Source organism: Myotis yumanensis, unplaced genomic scaffold, assembly GCF_028538775.1.
Source record: "Myotis yumanensis isolate MYYU_CA2020_CCGP unplaced genomic scaffold, mMyoYum1.0.hap1 SCAF_12, whole genome shotgun sequence".
NCBI classification, from domain to species: Eukaryota; Metazoa; Chordata; class Mammalia; order Chiroptera; family Vespertilionidae; genus Myotis; species Myotis yumanensis.
In genome coordinates, this window is record NW_027223763.1 from 3947061 (window position 1) to 3963797 (window position 16737).

The 16737-nt window shown below is 45.8% G+C and overlaps 1 protein-coding gene across 2 annotated transcripts in view; it reads right to left on the bottom strand.

The window, feature by feature from the left end:
• The window catches only part of FUBP3 (far upstream element binding protein 3), a 54557-nt gene that overhangs the window by 23306 nt on the left and 14514 nt on the right, over positions 1-16737 (bottom strand). For both annotated transcript variants that reach the window (XM_070430440.1, XM_070430439.1), the window contains exons 3-6: positions 5135-5168; positions 2604-2653; positions 2176-2247; positions 822-879 (exon numbers count right to left, since the gene is read on the bottom strand). In XM_070430440.1, the coding sequence (XP_070286541.1) occupies positions 822-879; positions 2176-2247; positions 2604-2653; positions 5135-5168 (214 nt within the window). The remainder of the gene's footprint in view (positions 1-821; positions 880-2175; positions 2248-2603; positions 2654-5134; positions 5169-16737) is intronic.

Genomic DNA, 16737 nt, shown 5'->3' on the forward strand with positions numbered 1-16737 from the left:
CACCTGCCAGTCTGATTTATTCTGGTCCACCGCTTGCACTGTTACAGCAAAACACAAGAGTTTAAACTCATCTCGACTCCCTGAGAAATGGAAATAAAAGAGCCCTACCTATTGAGCTAGACATAATCTCAGCGCCCCTACCCCCAAATGCAATGCTGCTCAGTAGACTGAAAGAGGAAAGTGAGCAGAAGCGAAGTTAGTACATCCCTCTCCCCAGGAGGCTCTTGGGTTTATGAGGCCTCCACCTGGTCCGAGGCTCCGCCACGCAGGAATGCAACGCTAGATATCAGGCGGTCACAAGGGCCCCAAAAGCCGAAACACGCCCTGGCTGGTCCATGTGGCCCTCTGAGTGGAGCATTGGCCAGGAAGTCAATTCATTGGGCTCACAAGTATCAGAAGAGCAATGGGATCACACTCAGGCCGAGGACCTGGCACCAGGATTCCCAAAGGTTCACAAAGTGAGAGGCTCACTACTCCACACCTGTTCAGGTAAAGGAGGTATTATGAGGAAAAAGTGGGGTGATTAGAGCATTCAGGCGGGTGGAGGCACACTCTTTAGAACCCGGTGTATGAAGTAGGTGTTATGACAGCTTTGAGGATTCTGCAGGGTTTTTAAAAAGGTGATACCGTGTGTGTTTAGGTAACAGAAAAACTCCCCTGGTGTGGCAGCCTCCTAGATCCTTCTCTACAGAAGCACCTGCTTTTGTGGCCAGACTGTAGCACAGATCGAAAGTGTTCAATAACAGTTTGCCCTTCCATTTCTCCCCGTTTGGGGAAGGAGGAAGAAGAGTGAAAGGAGAAAGTAAATAAAATAAACTTACTCAATACTTTCTGGGGTTCCGGTAAGTACACAGGGCCTCTCTGGAATCCCAGAACTCTCTATAAGAAGAATCAAGAAGACGAGGTGTGTTGGTGGGCATCAGGCAACCATGCACCTTGCCTCTGTGTAAGGCGGTCTCTGGGCTGGTGCCTACACCGGCCCCACAGAAGCCCAGGCTCCCAGAAAAAGACAGTCTGCTTCTGCTTGTGGACAGAATGTTAACTGGTAGCTGTACCCTAAGATTCTCAAAGTAGAAACGAGTCCCTAGGGGAAGGTGGGAGAATGCAGCAGAGGTTTGTGAGTTGATCCTAATTCCGAGCTTCAACTTCACTTCCGACCCACTGTGTGCTAGTAAATGTGTGAGTCACTTAACCGCTATTCCCCAGTTTCTCTATTTGCAGAGTAGTTTACTGGTGATTATTTGCAAACAGCTCTGAGGCACACTAGTAAGAAATGTCATGGGTTCGTATCCCACCGCTGCCACCAAAGGGGAAAAAAAAGAAATGTCATGGTATGCACGTTGGACTACTGCCAGTTACTGTGTGATATCCTGATCAGTGACATCGATGTCGAACTGGTTCTGGACCATTTGACAAGAAAGGGAAGTCTTACTTTCCGACACCACACATGACACGTTACTTTGTTCCTAAAAACACTGCCTTTTAACATTTTTACTCAAAAAAGAGAGAAACAGCTAACACCAGTTACTGCCTTCAAGACATTATACTAGTAAGTATCCTTTAAAATGACAAACATTTCTCTAGTCAAATGTCCTTTAAATGCCCTCCTTCACGATGGAAAGAGATGAAGCTCAAATTAGATAAAACGATAAATAAAATATAAGCTCTTCTTCTCAATCTGCCTCTCTCCGTAATGCAGTCAAGATGGACCCAGCTGGGAAAGGTCCTCAACTGTGTTCAACATGTGCTAATTCAGCCAGAGCCGCCAGGGGCCTCTTTCCACAAAGGGCAGGGATGGTGCGAGCCAGGGGAGCCGGTGAGCAATCCCCAGTTGTGACCCCAAAGCCACAGGCCCCCTGCAGGCCCCACTGTGTCTGGCATAACATTCTGGTGCAGAAAACAGGTCCTAGAGTGGTGGGTGTTTGGGAGGGGCCAGGCCAGGCCACAGAACCGTGGAGGGTCTCCAACGAGGTCAGAGGGGCAGCCTTGCCGCTGAGCCTGCTTCTGCTCTGCTTCCCTCCTGGGAGTCCAGCTCCAGAAGTGCAAGAAAGCAGCAATCACATATACTTACCCAGGTTCCTACACTTCTAGCAACAAGCAAAGTACTGAATCTGGAAAACTTTGCATAATACTCATTTCTACCAAACTGAGATCTATGAAAAAAGCAGCCCTTACCTGAAGCAATCTGAATTTTGCAACCAGATTCTGTTTGAATCCGTGAAATCTGCTCACCTCCCCTGCCAATAACTGAAACAAATTGAACAGGGTCAGAATATGCCCCCCATCCATATTTAACCATGCATGGATGACTTATTTCAACCAACATTCACACATGGCTCACAGCTAGACAAATCAGGCTGGCTTCAGCAAGCCCACAGCAACCATATGGGAAACACAGCAGACAGGGGGTGCTCGAGCTCGAGGAAGGAGAGTGGGTGGTGGGAGAGTGCAGGGTGACCTCCGCCTGGACAGAGGCCTGCAGCGCTAGGGGACTGGAGAACAGTGTGCAAAAGCATTCTACTAAAGGCGACGCTCACGCTGAGAGGGGGAGGGAAATAAAAGGGACAGGAATTACGGGGAAAGTGCAACACGTGGATACTTACTGAATCCAACCATTTTATCAGGCACTTTGAATTCTTCTGTTATTACTGCCCTAAAACAAAGAACATTTTGGAAAACTATATAGAAGAATTCTGAAGCCACTTTAGGTTCCCCAAATTTCCCATGCTGACCATGTTGGAAGATAAGGCTTAAAGAAATCGTGCCAACTTGGCCAACAGGTCCATAACCATCTATGAGGGGCACCATCTGATGAATCTCTTGGTCAATCACTCTTTGAAAAGATCAAGCCTCGCCCTGGCCGGGCAGCTCAGTTGGTTAGAGCATCATCCCGAAATGCCAAGGTTGTGGGTTCGATCCCCAGTGAGGGTGCAGACAAGAATCAACCAATGAATGCATGAATAAGTGGGACAACAAATCCATGTTTCTCTCTCTCTCAAAAAAAGAAAAGAAAAGAAAAAAGATCCAAGCTTCCATCACCTTGTGTCAGCGGCAGAAACCTCTGGGCGTTCATTAAAACCATCCACTCCCCTCACACTGCCTTTTCTTTATGCAGCGACAGTGTCCAGGAGTGGGGCTCAGTACTGCAAGGTCACCAAGGCCAGGACCCTTAAAGATCCTTTGGGAAGCGGGGGGAAGTTAGACTTCTTGCTGGTGTCCTTTCCAGATGGAGAAATACCCAGCTTTTCCTCAGCACCCGTTTCCCTATCTTTGTGTTGCTTCCTGGCCTCCCTCTAATTTTTCTGTCTTTTAGGGTGAGACACCCCAAATGGAGCCAGTATCCAGCGGAGGCCTAATCAGTGTTGACCAGGACAGAATAATGACCTGTTACTCTGCAAAGTACTCCTGTTAAATGCTATCCCCTCCATTATGTGCTTGCTTTTTTTTTTTTTTTAAACAACTATTGCACTGGCTCTTTCAAACAAACCGTCAAATTTGCCATATAGAGTATTGTGGACAATATCCAATTTGCCCAACACCCCGGGAAGCAATTAAATCTAAACATTTATCTTAGGAGGAAGCTAAATGCAAGTAGTTTAAAAAAAAAAAGATAAGCATTTTTAAACATCTCGCACACAGCTGGATTTTTACCCATCATGGAAAGAATTGAATAAAGTGCATGTTTTTAGGGAAAGTGCAGCACTTAGAAGAAATGCAATAGCATAAATAGCACTTGTCACTGTATCATCATGATGAGAGCAAACTGTCTTTTCCTCGTGGAGTTTACATCCTCAGGTTTATATATGCCCAGAGATTCTCTCTGCCTCTTGGGATCTTCAGTTCACCCCGAAATCAGGCAAGTCTGGGCTTCCTAACCAGTAACTGTGGATGCTGGTGCTAAACCTTAGCGGGCCTAACATCCTGCAAGGGTCCCTGTTCCAGGTGAAAGGCCACAGTGTTCCTGTCTGCGTAGCTAAGAGACTGCTGCTCACGTGTGTAGCACAAACTATCTATTCTCAAAAATAATACTGGGGAATTTACTAGAAGAGGTTCCACACTATCACAATACAAAATGTCACAAAACTCAGCCCCGGGGACAATTTTAGCAGACTCTCACTGAGGAGGAAACATATCAAGATGAACTGCTTTGGGCCTCTAGCAAGACAAAGCTCTATTTGAAATGCAAGGCTGAAACTTGTCTAATGCACAAAGTATTATCATTTTGGAAAGTAAAATCCTGATTAATTAAGGTCTTATAGGAAAGTTACATTTGATACTAACAACTTTATTTAAATTACTTCAATTCATTAAAAAACAAAGCAAACAAGGAAACAACAAAAAACCCAGGATAAATCTTCTGATTAACTGACACCTGGTGATTTCTAGAAACTCCCTAAGAATTATGTAGCATACAAGAGGATATAACTATCCTTGCTGGTGAAGGTTAAGGATATGTTACAGTAACGGGTACAAAACACACAATTTCATCCATTACAAGGAGAAGCTAAGGCGCAGTTTCCAGTACGTTTTATCCTTTTAAAGGGTAACAATGTGACCACAATACCCCACCTTACAGACTGATCTTTTGTAAGCCCAGAGGTCTTTTCATTTTTCTAATCCTCAATGTTTAAGGGGAGGCTGTGAGAGGCAACTGAGGCAGGGATCAACTGGGCACCTATCCAAGGTTCTCTGGCAGGTCCCTATCACCATGGCGGGTGCGGTTCCTGGCCTCCCAGGCTCCTGATTCCTTGAGGACCAAAAGCTGTACCTTCACTTGGAAAAGAACCTGTTTTCTGAAGTGAAGAGGTTAAGGGTTCATAAAACACCGAGAAAAACATGAAAACAAGAGGGAAAATGTCACTGTCTCATTTTAAATGAAACGTATGTGAGCAGAACGAACAGCCCCAACATTCTAGAAGTCTTTTAAGTTTACATGCACTAACGGCTGGTCTTTAAGACGCTGTGTTAGTTTATCCTCTGAGCTTAAAAAGGGCTACAAAAACTTAAGTCTTAAAGATTAGCCCATGGTTTTCCACACTCTCAACCTCTGACTTTCTAACACTCTAGTACAGATGGTGGATCAATAAACAATTAGAAATGATCAATAAATAATAAAACATAACCCACTGCTTACCTTTGATGTACCAAGGCCCCTAACTGGTTACCTACTGTGGCAAAGAGAAAGAGAAAAGAAAAATCAAAGCATTAGCACGGATAAACTGACTTCATCCTTACACAAGTTCTTACCATTTCAAGGGGAAAAAAAGAAAGGCAGGAAGAAAGCAAATAGTAATTTAGGCTCAGTGGCTGAAATGAATGCGTTATATGATATGAAACAGGAGGGGACGTCTTGATCAGCACAGTCTCTAACCCAGTGTCCAGCTGAACGCAGGATAAGGAATTGATCTGTGTGTCCACATGCTGAGAAGCCTGGGAGAAAATCCTGCTTGCCTAAATCCCTCTCACTTCCTACCTCCCTCCTGCTCTGGATCCAAACTCAATGTAAAGATACCGAGGGCTCCTTCTTTCTCTTTTAAAACAAATGAGAAGATCTGACCCGCTACTCAGGAGCATTGTTAGGGACGGCCCCATGGCAGCTGCAGTCACTAAGACCATGCACATATGCTCCTGCCGGCCATCGGGCGCCCCCATTCGCCCCACCCTCCCAGGAGCATAAACTCAAGGAGAGGATCTGGCTTCCTCCCTCCTCGGGCCTCTTCACTGACCCATCCGGCAATCTGTGAGACGCTCAGAATGAACAACTCCTGCCTTTCAAGCCCATTTCACAGGGACAACAGTGCCAAACAGCCTCTGATGGTGAAACCGGCTCTGTAGTCACATCCCCACAGAACCACCTCAGCTCTGCTTTTTATTTCAGTTCCTCCTCTTTCAGCTGTCGTTGAGTGTCTCCGTCACTGCTTAGCAAAAACGATTCTGTGGGGTTTCTCTCCTGGCAAATGCAGCCCAGGAAACACCGTCAGCAGACAGTGGCACAGTATAAATCCTACACATACTACAAGAAACGGAGTGAGCCTCATAATGTGCTAACGAGAGCGTTCAAAAACACGACTAGGGAAAGTTCTAAGCAGGACAGATAGGAGAGAAGTGCGAAGGATCAATGACATGAACCTCAGAACAGAGAGTGACATGGTTTAGCATCTGAAATACAGGACTCCAATTGCTCTTCCTTTTGCTAAAACTTGACCGTCTTTCTCTGACTGGACAGGAACTGGTCATAAAAAGAAGCCAGATGCTGCTATTTTAAAAGGAGAAGAAACACCTAGAGAAATAATGCCAGCAAAAAGTAAATTAAGCTACTGAGTCAATACCATATTTCTTCTGGATCAATAGCAAGATAATGGTCTGCAGCCAAAATATTGACATTATATACTATTAACCTGCTTATCTCAGGGATAAGAGTTGTTTTTCATCGACTCTTAAATTTTTCTTTTTGCATTCCAGTTTGCATATGATACACACTCTGGCTTGGGGACTCTCACTTCACATGAAAACTGGACAATTAGCAGCTTAGCGAAGAAATCCTCACCACACACTCAGCCCCTGAATGTGTGAGAGAGAAAGGCCCATCACCTAAGGCAGTGGGAATGACAGAAAAAGCCCAGACAGAGTGCCCTCCAGCTGGGTTAGCTGTCCTGTTGAAGGTCAAGCTCAGCTTCCCTGCTCCTGCCAGAATTCTTCTCTTAGGGGCACAGAATCCACTGAAGACTGAGGAACTAAAATGGCTGGAAATGATGAGAACACAGGGGAGAGGTGCCTGTTCCCTAAACAGATTGTGCTGTGCGGTTAAGACTTGTCAAAAGGCTGACGATCTCCAGCTATTTCAGACAGAAAAACACAGAAACAGAGTAAAGGGCAAGGCTACCGTAAAGAACTCCATGAGATCTGGGGAGCATTCGAAGGCTCTTGGTCAAAAAGCCATTTGAAATTTTGTGCTTATCACAGAAAAGGAAATTTCTTTTTGGTGACAAAAGTATGTGTCACAGGTACCACGCACGGTGTCATTTCTGATGGCCAACTGCTCTGCTGACAAGTGAAGGTGCTTACAAACCAAAAACATGAGTGCACACACCATCAGCACACAAACAGATGGACTGCTGAGAGCCACACCACCCAGGAAGGAAATCAATTCAAATCCAGACCCAACTCAGTTAGTGGACTCTTAAGAATAAATGCTCTCCATCCTCCATGCCCATGCCGTAGCCAAGGCTGAAACGCTTGATTTAAAGTTGTACTCCCTTCAAAAACATTCCCATTTGGTGCCTAAAAATGAAAAGCAGCAGTTAGGCAAGGGGCACTGGGCACTCACTCAGCACACACTGATAATGCCCAACTCCACGAAAGGGGGGTGAGGGACTGGGGGGTTCTGCTCGGTCTTCATGATGAAGGGGGTCAAATGAGGGAGGCATATGGGAACACCTATAAAGCTCAATTTAATGGTAACTACCATCATTTTACTGCAAAAAAGAAAACTGCTGAAATATCAGCCCTATTTCCCCTAATGGCGCATGCTGGTTGACAACAGTTCCTCTTGCCTCGAAAATTCACCTGCACTCAATTCTAGCACACATGCGTAAACACACACACAGGTGTAGTTCTCATTTATCTTGCACACTACATAATGGGAAGCCCCCTGGGCTATGGAAAAATGAGCTCCCCATAGAAAATATTCACACTACAATATGAGAAATTCTTTCTGAAGAGTAATACTCTGCCAATTTCAATAATGATTTTTTTTTGGGGAAAAAAAGGCAGCTGGACACATGTTTACCCATCAGTAAGAAGAAAGTCTTCATTTTTCTTCCCCCAAAAGAAACGCTAACAAGTGTCGCTGGGGAACATACCCAATTTTATAACAGGTATCAAATGTAACAGTTAAACGCCCCCCCCCCCCCCCCAAAAGCCCGAGGAACAAAAGCACCCTCACTCCTCTGCCAGCGCAGACAGCACGCTGGCCTCGCGCACAGCAGGGACCAGAGGCAGGTGAGCGTGGCGGTCAACAGAGAAATGTCAGCTGTTTTTGCAGAACTGACAAAAATAATAAACAAGCCAGACCTTCCTCTTCAGGTTTTGAAAACAATCCTCCCGTGCTTGGCTTGGATTCCAGACTCCTCTGACTCTGAAGCTCGCTGCAGCCATTTCTGCAGTTTTCCAAGCGATTTTAAAAAGCTTTTCTCCCGAGGACAATACAAAGGCTTCCTGTGTTCTAAGCAGCAACTCTCGCCCCAGGGCCGCAAAACACTGACATGCTGAGTTCAGCTGCAAGTCCCTAGACAAGTAATCTGTTACTAATTCTGCAAATTATTATTTTTAAAAGTGAGAATAAATTCAAGTTGATCTCAATAAGGCCCCTCACTTGCAGTCTCATATGCTCTTGTGAGTGGCAAAGAGCACCAGCTCTGCTTCCCAAGGCGCCTTCCTAGGTGCCGCAGCGGCATGCACCCCGTAGTCCTGCCGAGCCCTGAGAGGCCGGCGCTGTTATTACCAGTCCCACTGCGCCCACCAGGAAGGTGTGCACACCGAAGCCCTCAGAACAGTGCACACGAGTGCCTGTGCCCACGTGCACTCTGTTCCCATCGCGCCTTCCAGGGGCTGGGAGCTGGGCCCTGTGCCAGGTGCCGGGGATAAAATGGTGAGCAAGATCATCTCTGCCCTCAAGAAGCTTCAGAGTCCAGCCGGGAAAGCAGAAAGCTCCATGATGAGCGGAAACCTGACCTGGCCCTCCGGGATGTGGAGGTGTTAGGAACCCCAGTTCAAGTGCCCACTGAAGGCCTGACCCAAGGGTCTCTGTAGTCCAATTAAGAGGAAAAGTACGTCTACACTACTGATTTGCAGCACTATGCCTATTTTCATTTAATCCAGTGGTTATGACATTCATTTAGAGGGTCATGACCAACAGTTACACATGTCTTAACATATGTTGGCTAACTAGTTCTGGTGGAAATATGAACATTTGTCACATGGTAAGTAATATTTAAAAAGTTTGACAATAACTTGTTATAATCCCGATGATAACCTCATTAAGTAGGCATTATCTCAATCTGAGGTAAGAAAACAAAGGCTCAGAGAGGTTAAGCAATATGCCCGAAGTCACACAGTTAACGGGCAGAGCTAGGATTCAAGCCCTGACCCACCAGACTTTGGAGTCCACATTTTCAAGCAGACACTATCATGGCCTTTGAGACAGAGACCCCAGGTTTGGAGTCTTCCTGGTTCTATCAGGTATCAGCTTGGTCAGATCATTTCTCAACATCAGCTTCCTTGGCTATACAAAAAGGAATTTAAGCACCAACGTTCCTTCCAGCAGCGAAGGAACCGAATAGATTAACTGATTCTTAATCTATACAGGGGCCCCCAGCACTCCATCTCTAAACCTGGCAATCACTCGTCTCTTCATTCCTAAGGGTTATATAAATGAGCTCATGCAGTATGAACCATTTGGGTTGGCTTTTCCACTTGGCACAACTCCCTGCAGATGCGGCCAAGCTCTATGTGTATCACCAGTTTGTTCCTTTTTCCTGCCGAGTAGTAGTGGGTGGACCAGTTTGTTAACCATCACCTGTTGAAGGACATCTGGGCTGTTTTCAGTGTGGGGCTATTATGAAGATTTGTGGATAGGTTTTTGTGTAAATATAAGTTTTCTCTTCTCAGGAATAAATGCCCAGGAGTAGAACTGTGGACCGAAAATGTAAATGTGTGTTTCGTTTTATACATTTTCTAGAGAGGCTGATGTGGTTTTACAAGCTCCTCAGGTGCTGCATATGAGCATAACCAATGGACACAGACAGTAGGGGGGTGAGGGCATGTGCTGGGGGATGGGAGCGGCTGGGGAGAGATCAATGGGGGAAAAAGGAGATTCATGTAATACTTTAAACAATAAAAATTTTAAGTTAAAAAAAAAAGGAGTTTTACCAGATGTACAAACAAACAAACAAGCTCTTCAGGTGGTTCTAACACTCAGCCAGGGTAGAAAGCCACTCTGGGTCACATACTTTCTAAAAGGATTTTGAAAAAACTATAAATCTCCTTTTAATTTGACATCTAAAATTTCCCCTTAGATTAATAATTGCAAACAGGTCTAGATCATTCATTTTTGTGGAAAATGTCTACTATTTGACCTAGTTGGCTAAGCCAATTGTCAGACCAACCAGTAAGATCATACTTTGCCAAGAAAAACTCCCAATTCCTTTCCCATTACACATATGTGTTAATATACATCGACATGATGACCACTTACTTCTGAATTATAATCCTAAAATGAATGGATGGATGAAAGGGGAGGTGACTGCATGAGCCTTTGCCACGAGTTACATGGATAAAATCAAAATCCAATCCTGTCACTACCATATTTTTCTTTTTTTGAAAACTGATTTCAGAGAAGGGACAGGGAGAGAGAAATAGAAACATCAATGATGAGAATCACTGATCAGCTGCCTTCTATTGGGGATCGAGCCTGCACCCTAGACATGTGACCTTGACCGGAATCAAACCTGGGACCCTTCAGCCCGAAGGCTGATGCTCTATCCACTGAGCCATATCGACTAGGGCTTGTATTTCTTTCTTCTTTTAAAAAAAAAAATATATATTTTATTGATTTTTTAGAGAGGAAGGGCGAGGGATAGAGAGTTAGAAACATCGGATGAGAGAGAAACATCAATCAGCTGCCTCCTGTACATCCCCTACTGGGGATGTGCCCGCAACCAAGGTACATGCCCTTGACTGGAATCGAACCTGGGACCCTTCAGTCCGCAGGCCGACGCTCTATCCACTGAGCCAAACTGGTAGGGCGGGCCTGAACTTCTTAACAAGACTCTCATGCTTTGTTACCTTGGGATTCCCCACCCTTTGAGGTGTTTGAGGAGTTTATACCCCAGGTGAAAAGGGCACGTCTCCAGCACAGACACAAGTCTCAGAGAGCTCCACTTTAGGGGAGAGTGTGCACAGAAGGAAGAGCTGGAGAAGGGTTGCTATAAACTACCAGGCCCACCGAACCCCTGGTGGGTCTTCATTCACCCAGGCGAAAGACTACTGCTTGAGAGCTAGGGCTTGGTTTACTTTATCTACTTCATAAAAGGCCAATCTGCCCCTCCCCCTACACCTCCCCACCTCCCAGGAACTGAGTTTCAGTCCTGGCTCTTTCTCCCTGCAGCATCCATCATTACCCTCCACTGAGGGGAAGTGCCAACATCTCTGAGATTCATTTTTCTCTCTTTCCAAAGCAGAGACTCTGGTACTTGCGGGCTCCTGCCTGGGTGGTGTGGGCTACAGGCAGTCTGGGTACCCCTTGCCCACTGGCAGCAAGAACTTTGGCTCTCACTGCTGCCCTCCTTGAAAGTCTGGAATTTTAGAAATCGTTCTTCCTCTCTTTGTCTTTGCTCTATGCCACAAGTGCTGGAAAAAAAAACCAAACACCACTCGGAAAGGGCCACAGAAACCTTCTATTCCAGGTGGGTGGAGGCCAGGCTAGTGGGGCGCCTCCAGTAGGACTTCGGGGTCCCAGCACAAGATGAGGACCCTGCGGCCGTGAGAGGTGAAATGGTCACCTCAGGCCCACAGCTAATTAAGTAGCAGAGCTGGGATTAGAACTCAGCTGTCCCACCTCCCAGATTTCTGATCAGGATTAAAATAAGTCTGCAGGAGCAAGCCCCCAGCGACTTCTTAAGGCACATCACTGGATGCCAGTGGTGGTAAAGGGAATTCTGGACTGGACTATGCAGGGGTCCTGGCTTGCCTGGTGGCCACATGAATATAGCCCTGGAGTAGATGAAGACTTTGAAAACGGGTAACTGAGGAATGAGTATGGAGATGCATTTATCCGAGGAAACAACGTGCTGTAACACAGAAGAGGAGAAAGTGACAGCATCAAGAGTACAGTACTTCTGCCCTAACTCAGCAGTTCTCAACCTGCGGGTCACGACCCCTTTGGCGGTCGAACGGCCTTTTCACAGGGGTTGCCTAAGACCATCCTGCGTATCAGATATTTACATTACGATTCATAACAGTAGTAACATTACAGTTATGAAGTAGCAACGAAAATAATTTTATGGTTGGGGGTCACCACAACATGAGGAACTGAATTTAAAGGGCCAGAAGGTTGAGAATCACTGCCCTAACTGGTTTGGCTCAGTGGATAGAGTGTCGGCCTGCAGACTGAAGGGTCCCAGGTTTGATTCCAGTCAAGGGCATGTACCTTGTTACGGGCACATCCCTAGCAGGGGGTGTGTAGGAGGCAGCTGATCAATGTTTCTAATTCTCTATCCCTCTCCCTTCCTCTCTGTAAAAACTCAATAAAATATATTTTAAAAAAACATAACAGAGTACAGTACTTTTCATCCGTGGATATATTTTTTATGAGACCTTTTTGTTTTTTAAATGTAATTTGTCATTTCATAATAGTTGGTGATTTCTCACTGACATGTAAGATAAATATATAAAACTGTGCATTTAATTGTAAGGAATCTTTCATTTGCCCTGCTGGTATGGATCAGTAGTTGAGCATCAACCTATGAACCAAGAGGTCACGGTTTGATTCCCGGTCAGGGCACCTGCCCAGGTTGCGGGCTCCATCCCCAGTAGGGGGTGTGCATGAGGCAACTGATCAATGATTCTCTATCATTGATGTTTCTCTCTCTCTTCTTCTCTGAAATAAATAAAAAATACACTTTTTATAAAAATATTTTTTTTCATCTAAATGTTTCAGTCGTTTTCTTTTTACCTCTATGTCAATGTGCAGAATTTTTAAAAAAGTATTCTTTTTTATTGATTTCAGAGAGGGTGAGGGAGAGATAGAAACATCAATGAGAGAGAATCATTGATCGGCTGCCTCCTGCATGCTCCCCACTGGGGATCGAGCCCGCAACCTGGGCATGTGCCCTTGATGGGAATCGAACCTGGGACCCTTCAGTCCACAGGCTGACACTCTATCCACTGAGCCAAACAGGCTAGGGCCGTGGTCGGCAAACCGCAGCCCGTGAGCCACATGCGGCTCTTTGACCCCTTGAGTGTGGCTCTTCCACAAAATACCACGTGCTGGCGAGCACGTACAGTGCGACTGAAACTTCGTGGCCCATGCACAGATGTCGGTATTTTGTGGAAGAGCCACACTCAAGGGGCCAAAGAGTCACATGTGGCTTGCGAGCCGCGGTTTGCCGAGCCGCAGTTTGCCTACCATTGGGCTAGGGCAAAATGGATTTTTTAAAAAGAAAAAAAAAAATTCTATTCCAATTTTCCTGTAAATACTTCATTTGATAGTACACCCAAAAATTCTTCTTCCGTCACCCACAGAAACATCATGGAGACAGGAGCAGGAGGTGGGGGACTACTAAGAAGGTACTTGCACCCATCTCAGAGCGGCCTTTGGCAGAAAAGGCAGGCACGTTTCAAAGTTGCTTGTGCACGCTCCCCGCCCCCGGCAATGGCAGAAACAGTGCTGCATTCACCGCAGTTCTGATTGCGGTGTCGCATTTTACAGAGAGGGCAGGGACAGTGAGGTTTGTCTGATTCAAGTAAAATGCTCAAGAGGCCATAATTACCTCAGACTCTCCCGGGGTAGAAACCTGGAGAAGATGCTCCCACTGCCCCTGGAAAGACGGAGGGGACGATGGCAAGAGCGGCTTTGCCATCTGTCAGCCAGCTCTGGGCTAAACATTAGAAATCACTCGTCTTCTCAGCAAGGCAGTTAGACAGCGGAACCTGAGACAGGGAGACTTGTTTAAGGAAATCAGGGGTGGGGGGAGCCCTCTGTACACCTCTCTAACTGCAGATTAAGAAAGAGTTAGAGTTAATCATTTGACAAGGCTGGTTTGAGATCAGAGGTTGGCAAACTGAGCCTGAGGGCCAGCTGCCTATTTCTGTAAACAAGGAGGTCCTGGAGCTCAGCCACCGCATTTGTTTACGTGTGGCCATGGCTGCTTCCAAGCTCATGGCAGGGCTGAGCAGGTGGGGCAGAGACCAGGTCCTGATTTAGATTAAACTGAAATTCACAGTTTTAAAACACTTCGCTAATGCTGTTCTCTTACATGTGGAGCTTACTTTTCAGAAAATTTTCTAAATGCAAATCACAGGAGACAAAGGAGAATTAAGCATTGAGCATCTATTCCCTCCCGCTGTAAGGCAGGCTAGAAATAGGGAACGCCTCTATGGTGAGTGGGGGCATGTAGGATCTGGCCGGAGAGGGACACCTGGGATCTGCAGAATAAAGCAGGAGATGACATGTACCCTAAGGGACAAATGAACCTTAGAAGTTCAGAGCAGAATGAGAGGACTGGTGAGGGAACTGTAGGGAAAAGGGAAGAAGAGAGGGAAAGGAGGAGGAAGGAGAACAGGAGACAAGAGAAGATAAAGAGGCTGCGTGGCACCTGAGCCGGGCACTGAAGCAAGTCAGAAGATGAGGATGAGGACAGGCTGCTAGGAGGAAGTCTTACCTGTCAATTTTGAGACCTATGGGCTGAGTAGGAATCAGCCAGGTAAGAGCTGGGATGGAGGACATGTTTCTGGGAGAGCAAAGAGAACAGATGATTAGGCTGTGAATGGGGGAGAGACAGAAGGGCAGGGAGGTGACGGCCAGGTTAGGCTGGACCTCCCTGGTATTGGAACCTGCCCCAGGCCTTACAGAAGAGGCAGAAACTGGTCAGACTGGCTCCAGTAGTGGCAGGAAGAAAGGACTGGACGGAAAGGGTGCCACACCCAACACCAGCAGGGAGATTCCCGAATTGGAGATTCTACACCTCAAAGATGGTTAGAAGGCGTGGGTGCCAAGACTGGAGATGCTACCAATTAAAGTTATGTGACCCAAAGCTGGAGGGCAGGGCGCCAAGAAAGGCTCTGAAGGCTGAGCTCTAAACTCTTCCTGCGGGTTCCAGGCGGCTGCTGATGGGCAGTCTCACGGGCGGCTCAAACTGCAGGAACACCACTCACGCCAATCCCATCTGCACCAGGAATAAACCTGGCCCTGGCTTTCTTGCCTAGCACTTGTTCCAATCCTCCTGTTCATACACCTGTCTGTATACCTCAGTGTCCTGAATAAACGCTGGGTTAAGGTTCTTTGTGGTCAACTTCAAAGCTGAAATACTTTCAAACAGACCTAAGTAACACCCCCAGAAACGTCTAGCGGACTGAACTTTAACCTCCTGAAGGTTAAAGAACTCCAACTCACAGGAAAGTTAGAAAGTTCACATTGCTAAAAGTGTTCTGGTGAACTTCTGTCAAAAAAACCCCCTAGGCCAAACCAAACAAAACACTGCAGCCTTTGGAAATCTTTATTGCAAAGAAAAAGTGGTGGGATTCCTGCCTGTTGTTTGTCTCTGCTTTTCTAACCTTTCAGCTCATAAACAGCAAGACTGTGCCCCCAGAAAGCTGTGGGGCAAACACAAACACTTTCCTTGACAGGATCTGTTTATTCACATATTTATTCAGAACAGAACTGGCCTAGTGACCTATCCCCATCAGAAGACAGCTGACAACAGAGGCTGAGGCAGGCCCCACTGCCCAGGGTTCTCGCTAAGATCAACAGCAAATCTCAAACTCTATATGTGGGGACCAACGTGGAGGAAAACAATTCCCGTGATTCTGTTATTGAAACGGTGCTCACAAGAAGAGGATTGACTTCATCAAACTGTAATGCAGAATGCAAAAAGCCTGAGGGACATTTCTTGTTCTCCGAATACATCTGTTGTGTAAGACACAGGCATCCAGAGATGCCAGAGGCCGGACATGGTGCCAAAAGGTTCTCTCTTGGTTCTTTCCTACTATAAAGATTGCTTACTATTTAGAAGAAGGAAAGAGAGAAATTGTGTTCATTTTCTGATTACAAGGATTTAGTCCCCAAAAGGCAGACATGCAAAAAATCATGGTTCTCAAAAGGGAGGTGAGGGAGCTGGGTGGAGGAGGGCAAAGGGGAGAAAATGAAGGTCCTGTGTAAAATGTGAAAATAAACAATATGATAATGAACTGAACTTTCAAGGGAGACCCTGCACTTGCTGGTGACTCACTAACTACAGCTGCTTGCTTCCTAGGTCTCTTTATCATTAAGTTCCAAACCTTTTGCTAATTTCTTTCAAATGGGTTTCAAAGGATAAATGGGAGAAAAATATCTGCGAAATGCCAATGGTTACATTTGCAAACATTTGGGTGTTCCCAGGCAAAGAACACAGTGAATACTCGTCACTGGGTGCAGTTCCCACTGCAACTCGACTCCACACAGTGGGTGAAAACAAGGCCGAGAGTTGTGAAATGTATTGATCTTAGTTTCTGGAAATGGTGAGCCAGGGAGGCTCTGTCCATTAACAAGATACGTGTTCAGTGCCAGACAACTTAGTTCTACTTTCCTATTGATGTCTCATAGGAGAAGCAGAAGCATAATTGCCCTAAAAAGGTAAAAAGCTTTTTGCTAAGGCAAAATGCAGATAATACCATTAGTCATATTTGGTCTAAGAAATCACTAACACCAGTCAAATAAAAGAAGATCATGGGGTACTATTTGGAAGCAGCAGTTTAAATGGTCACCGTAGTTCCAATGGCCTGGAGTAGACTTTTTATGTGTGTGACCATAAACATAAACCGTTGTTTTAAACAGAGAAGAACTTTTACACCCAAATGATATCCCCTTAAAATTTTCACAATTAGTGTGAATCTATACAATTATTCCAAAAAGGTTCCCACATCCTATATAACAAAAGCCCAGCGACCATAACGGCGCAACAACCAGAATGATTGCTTGAC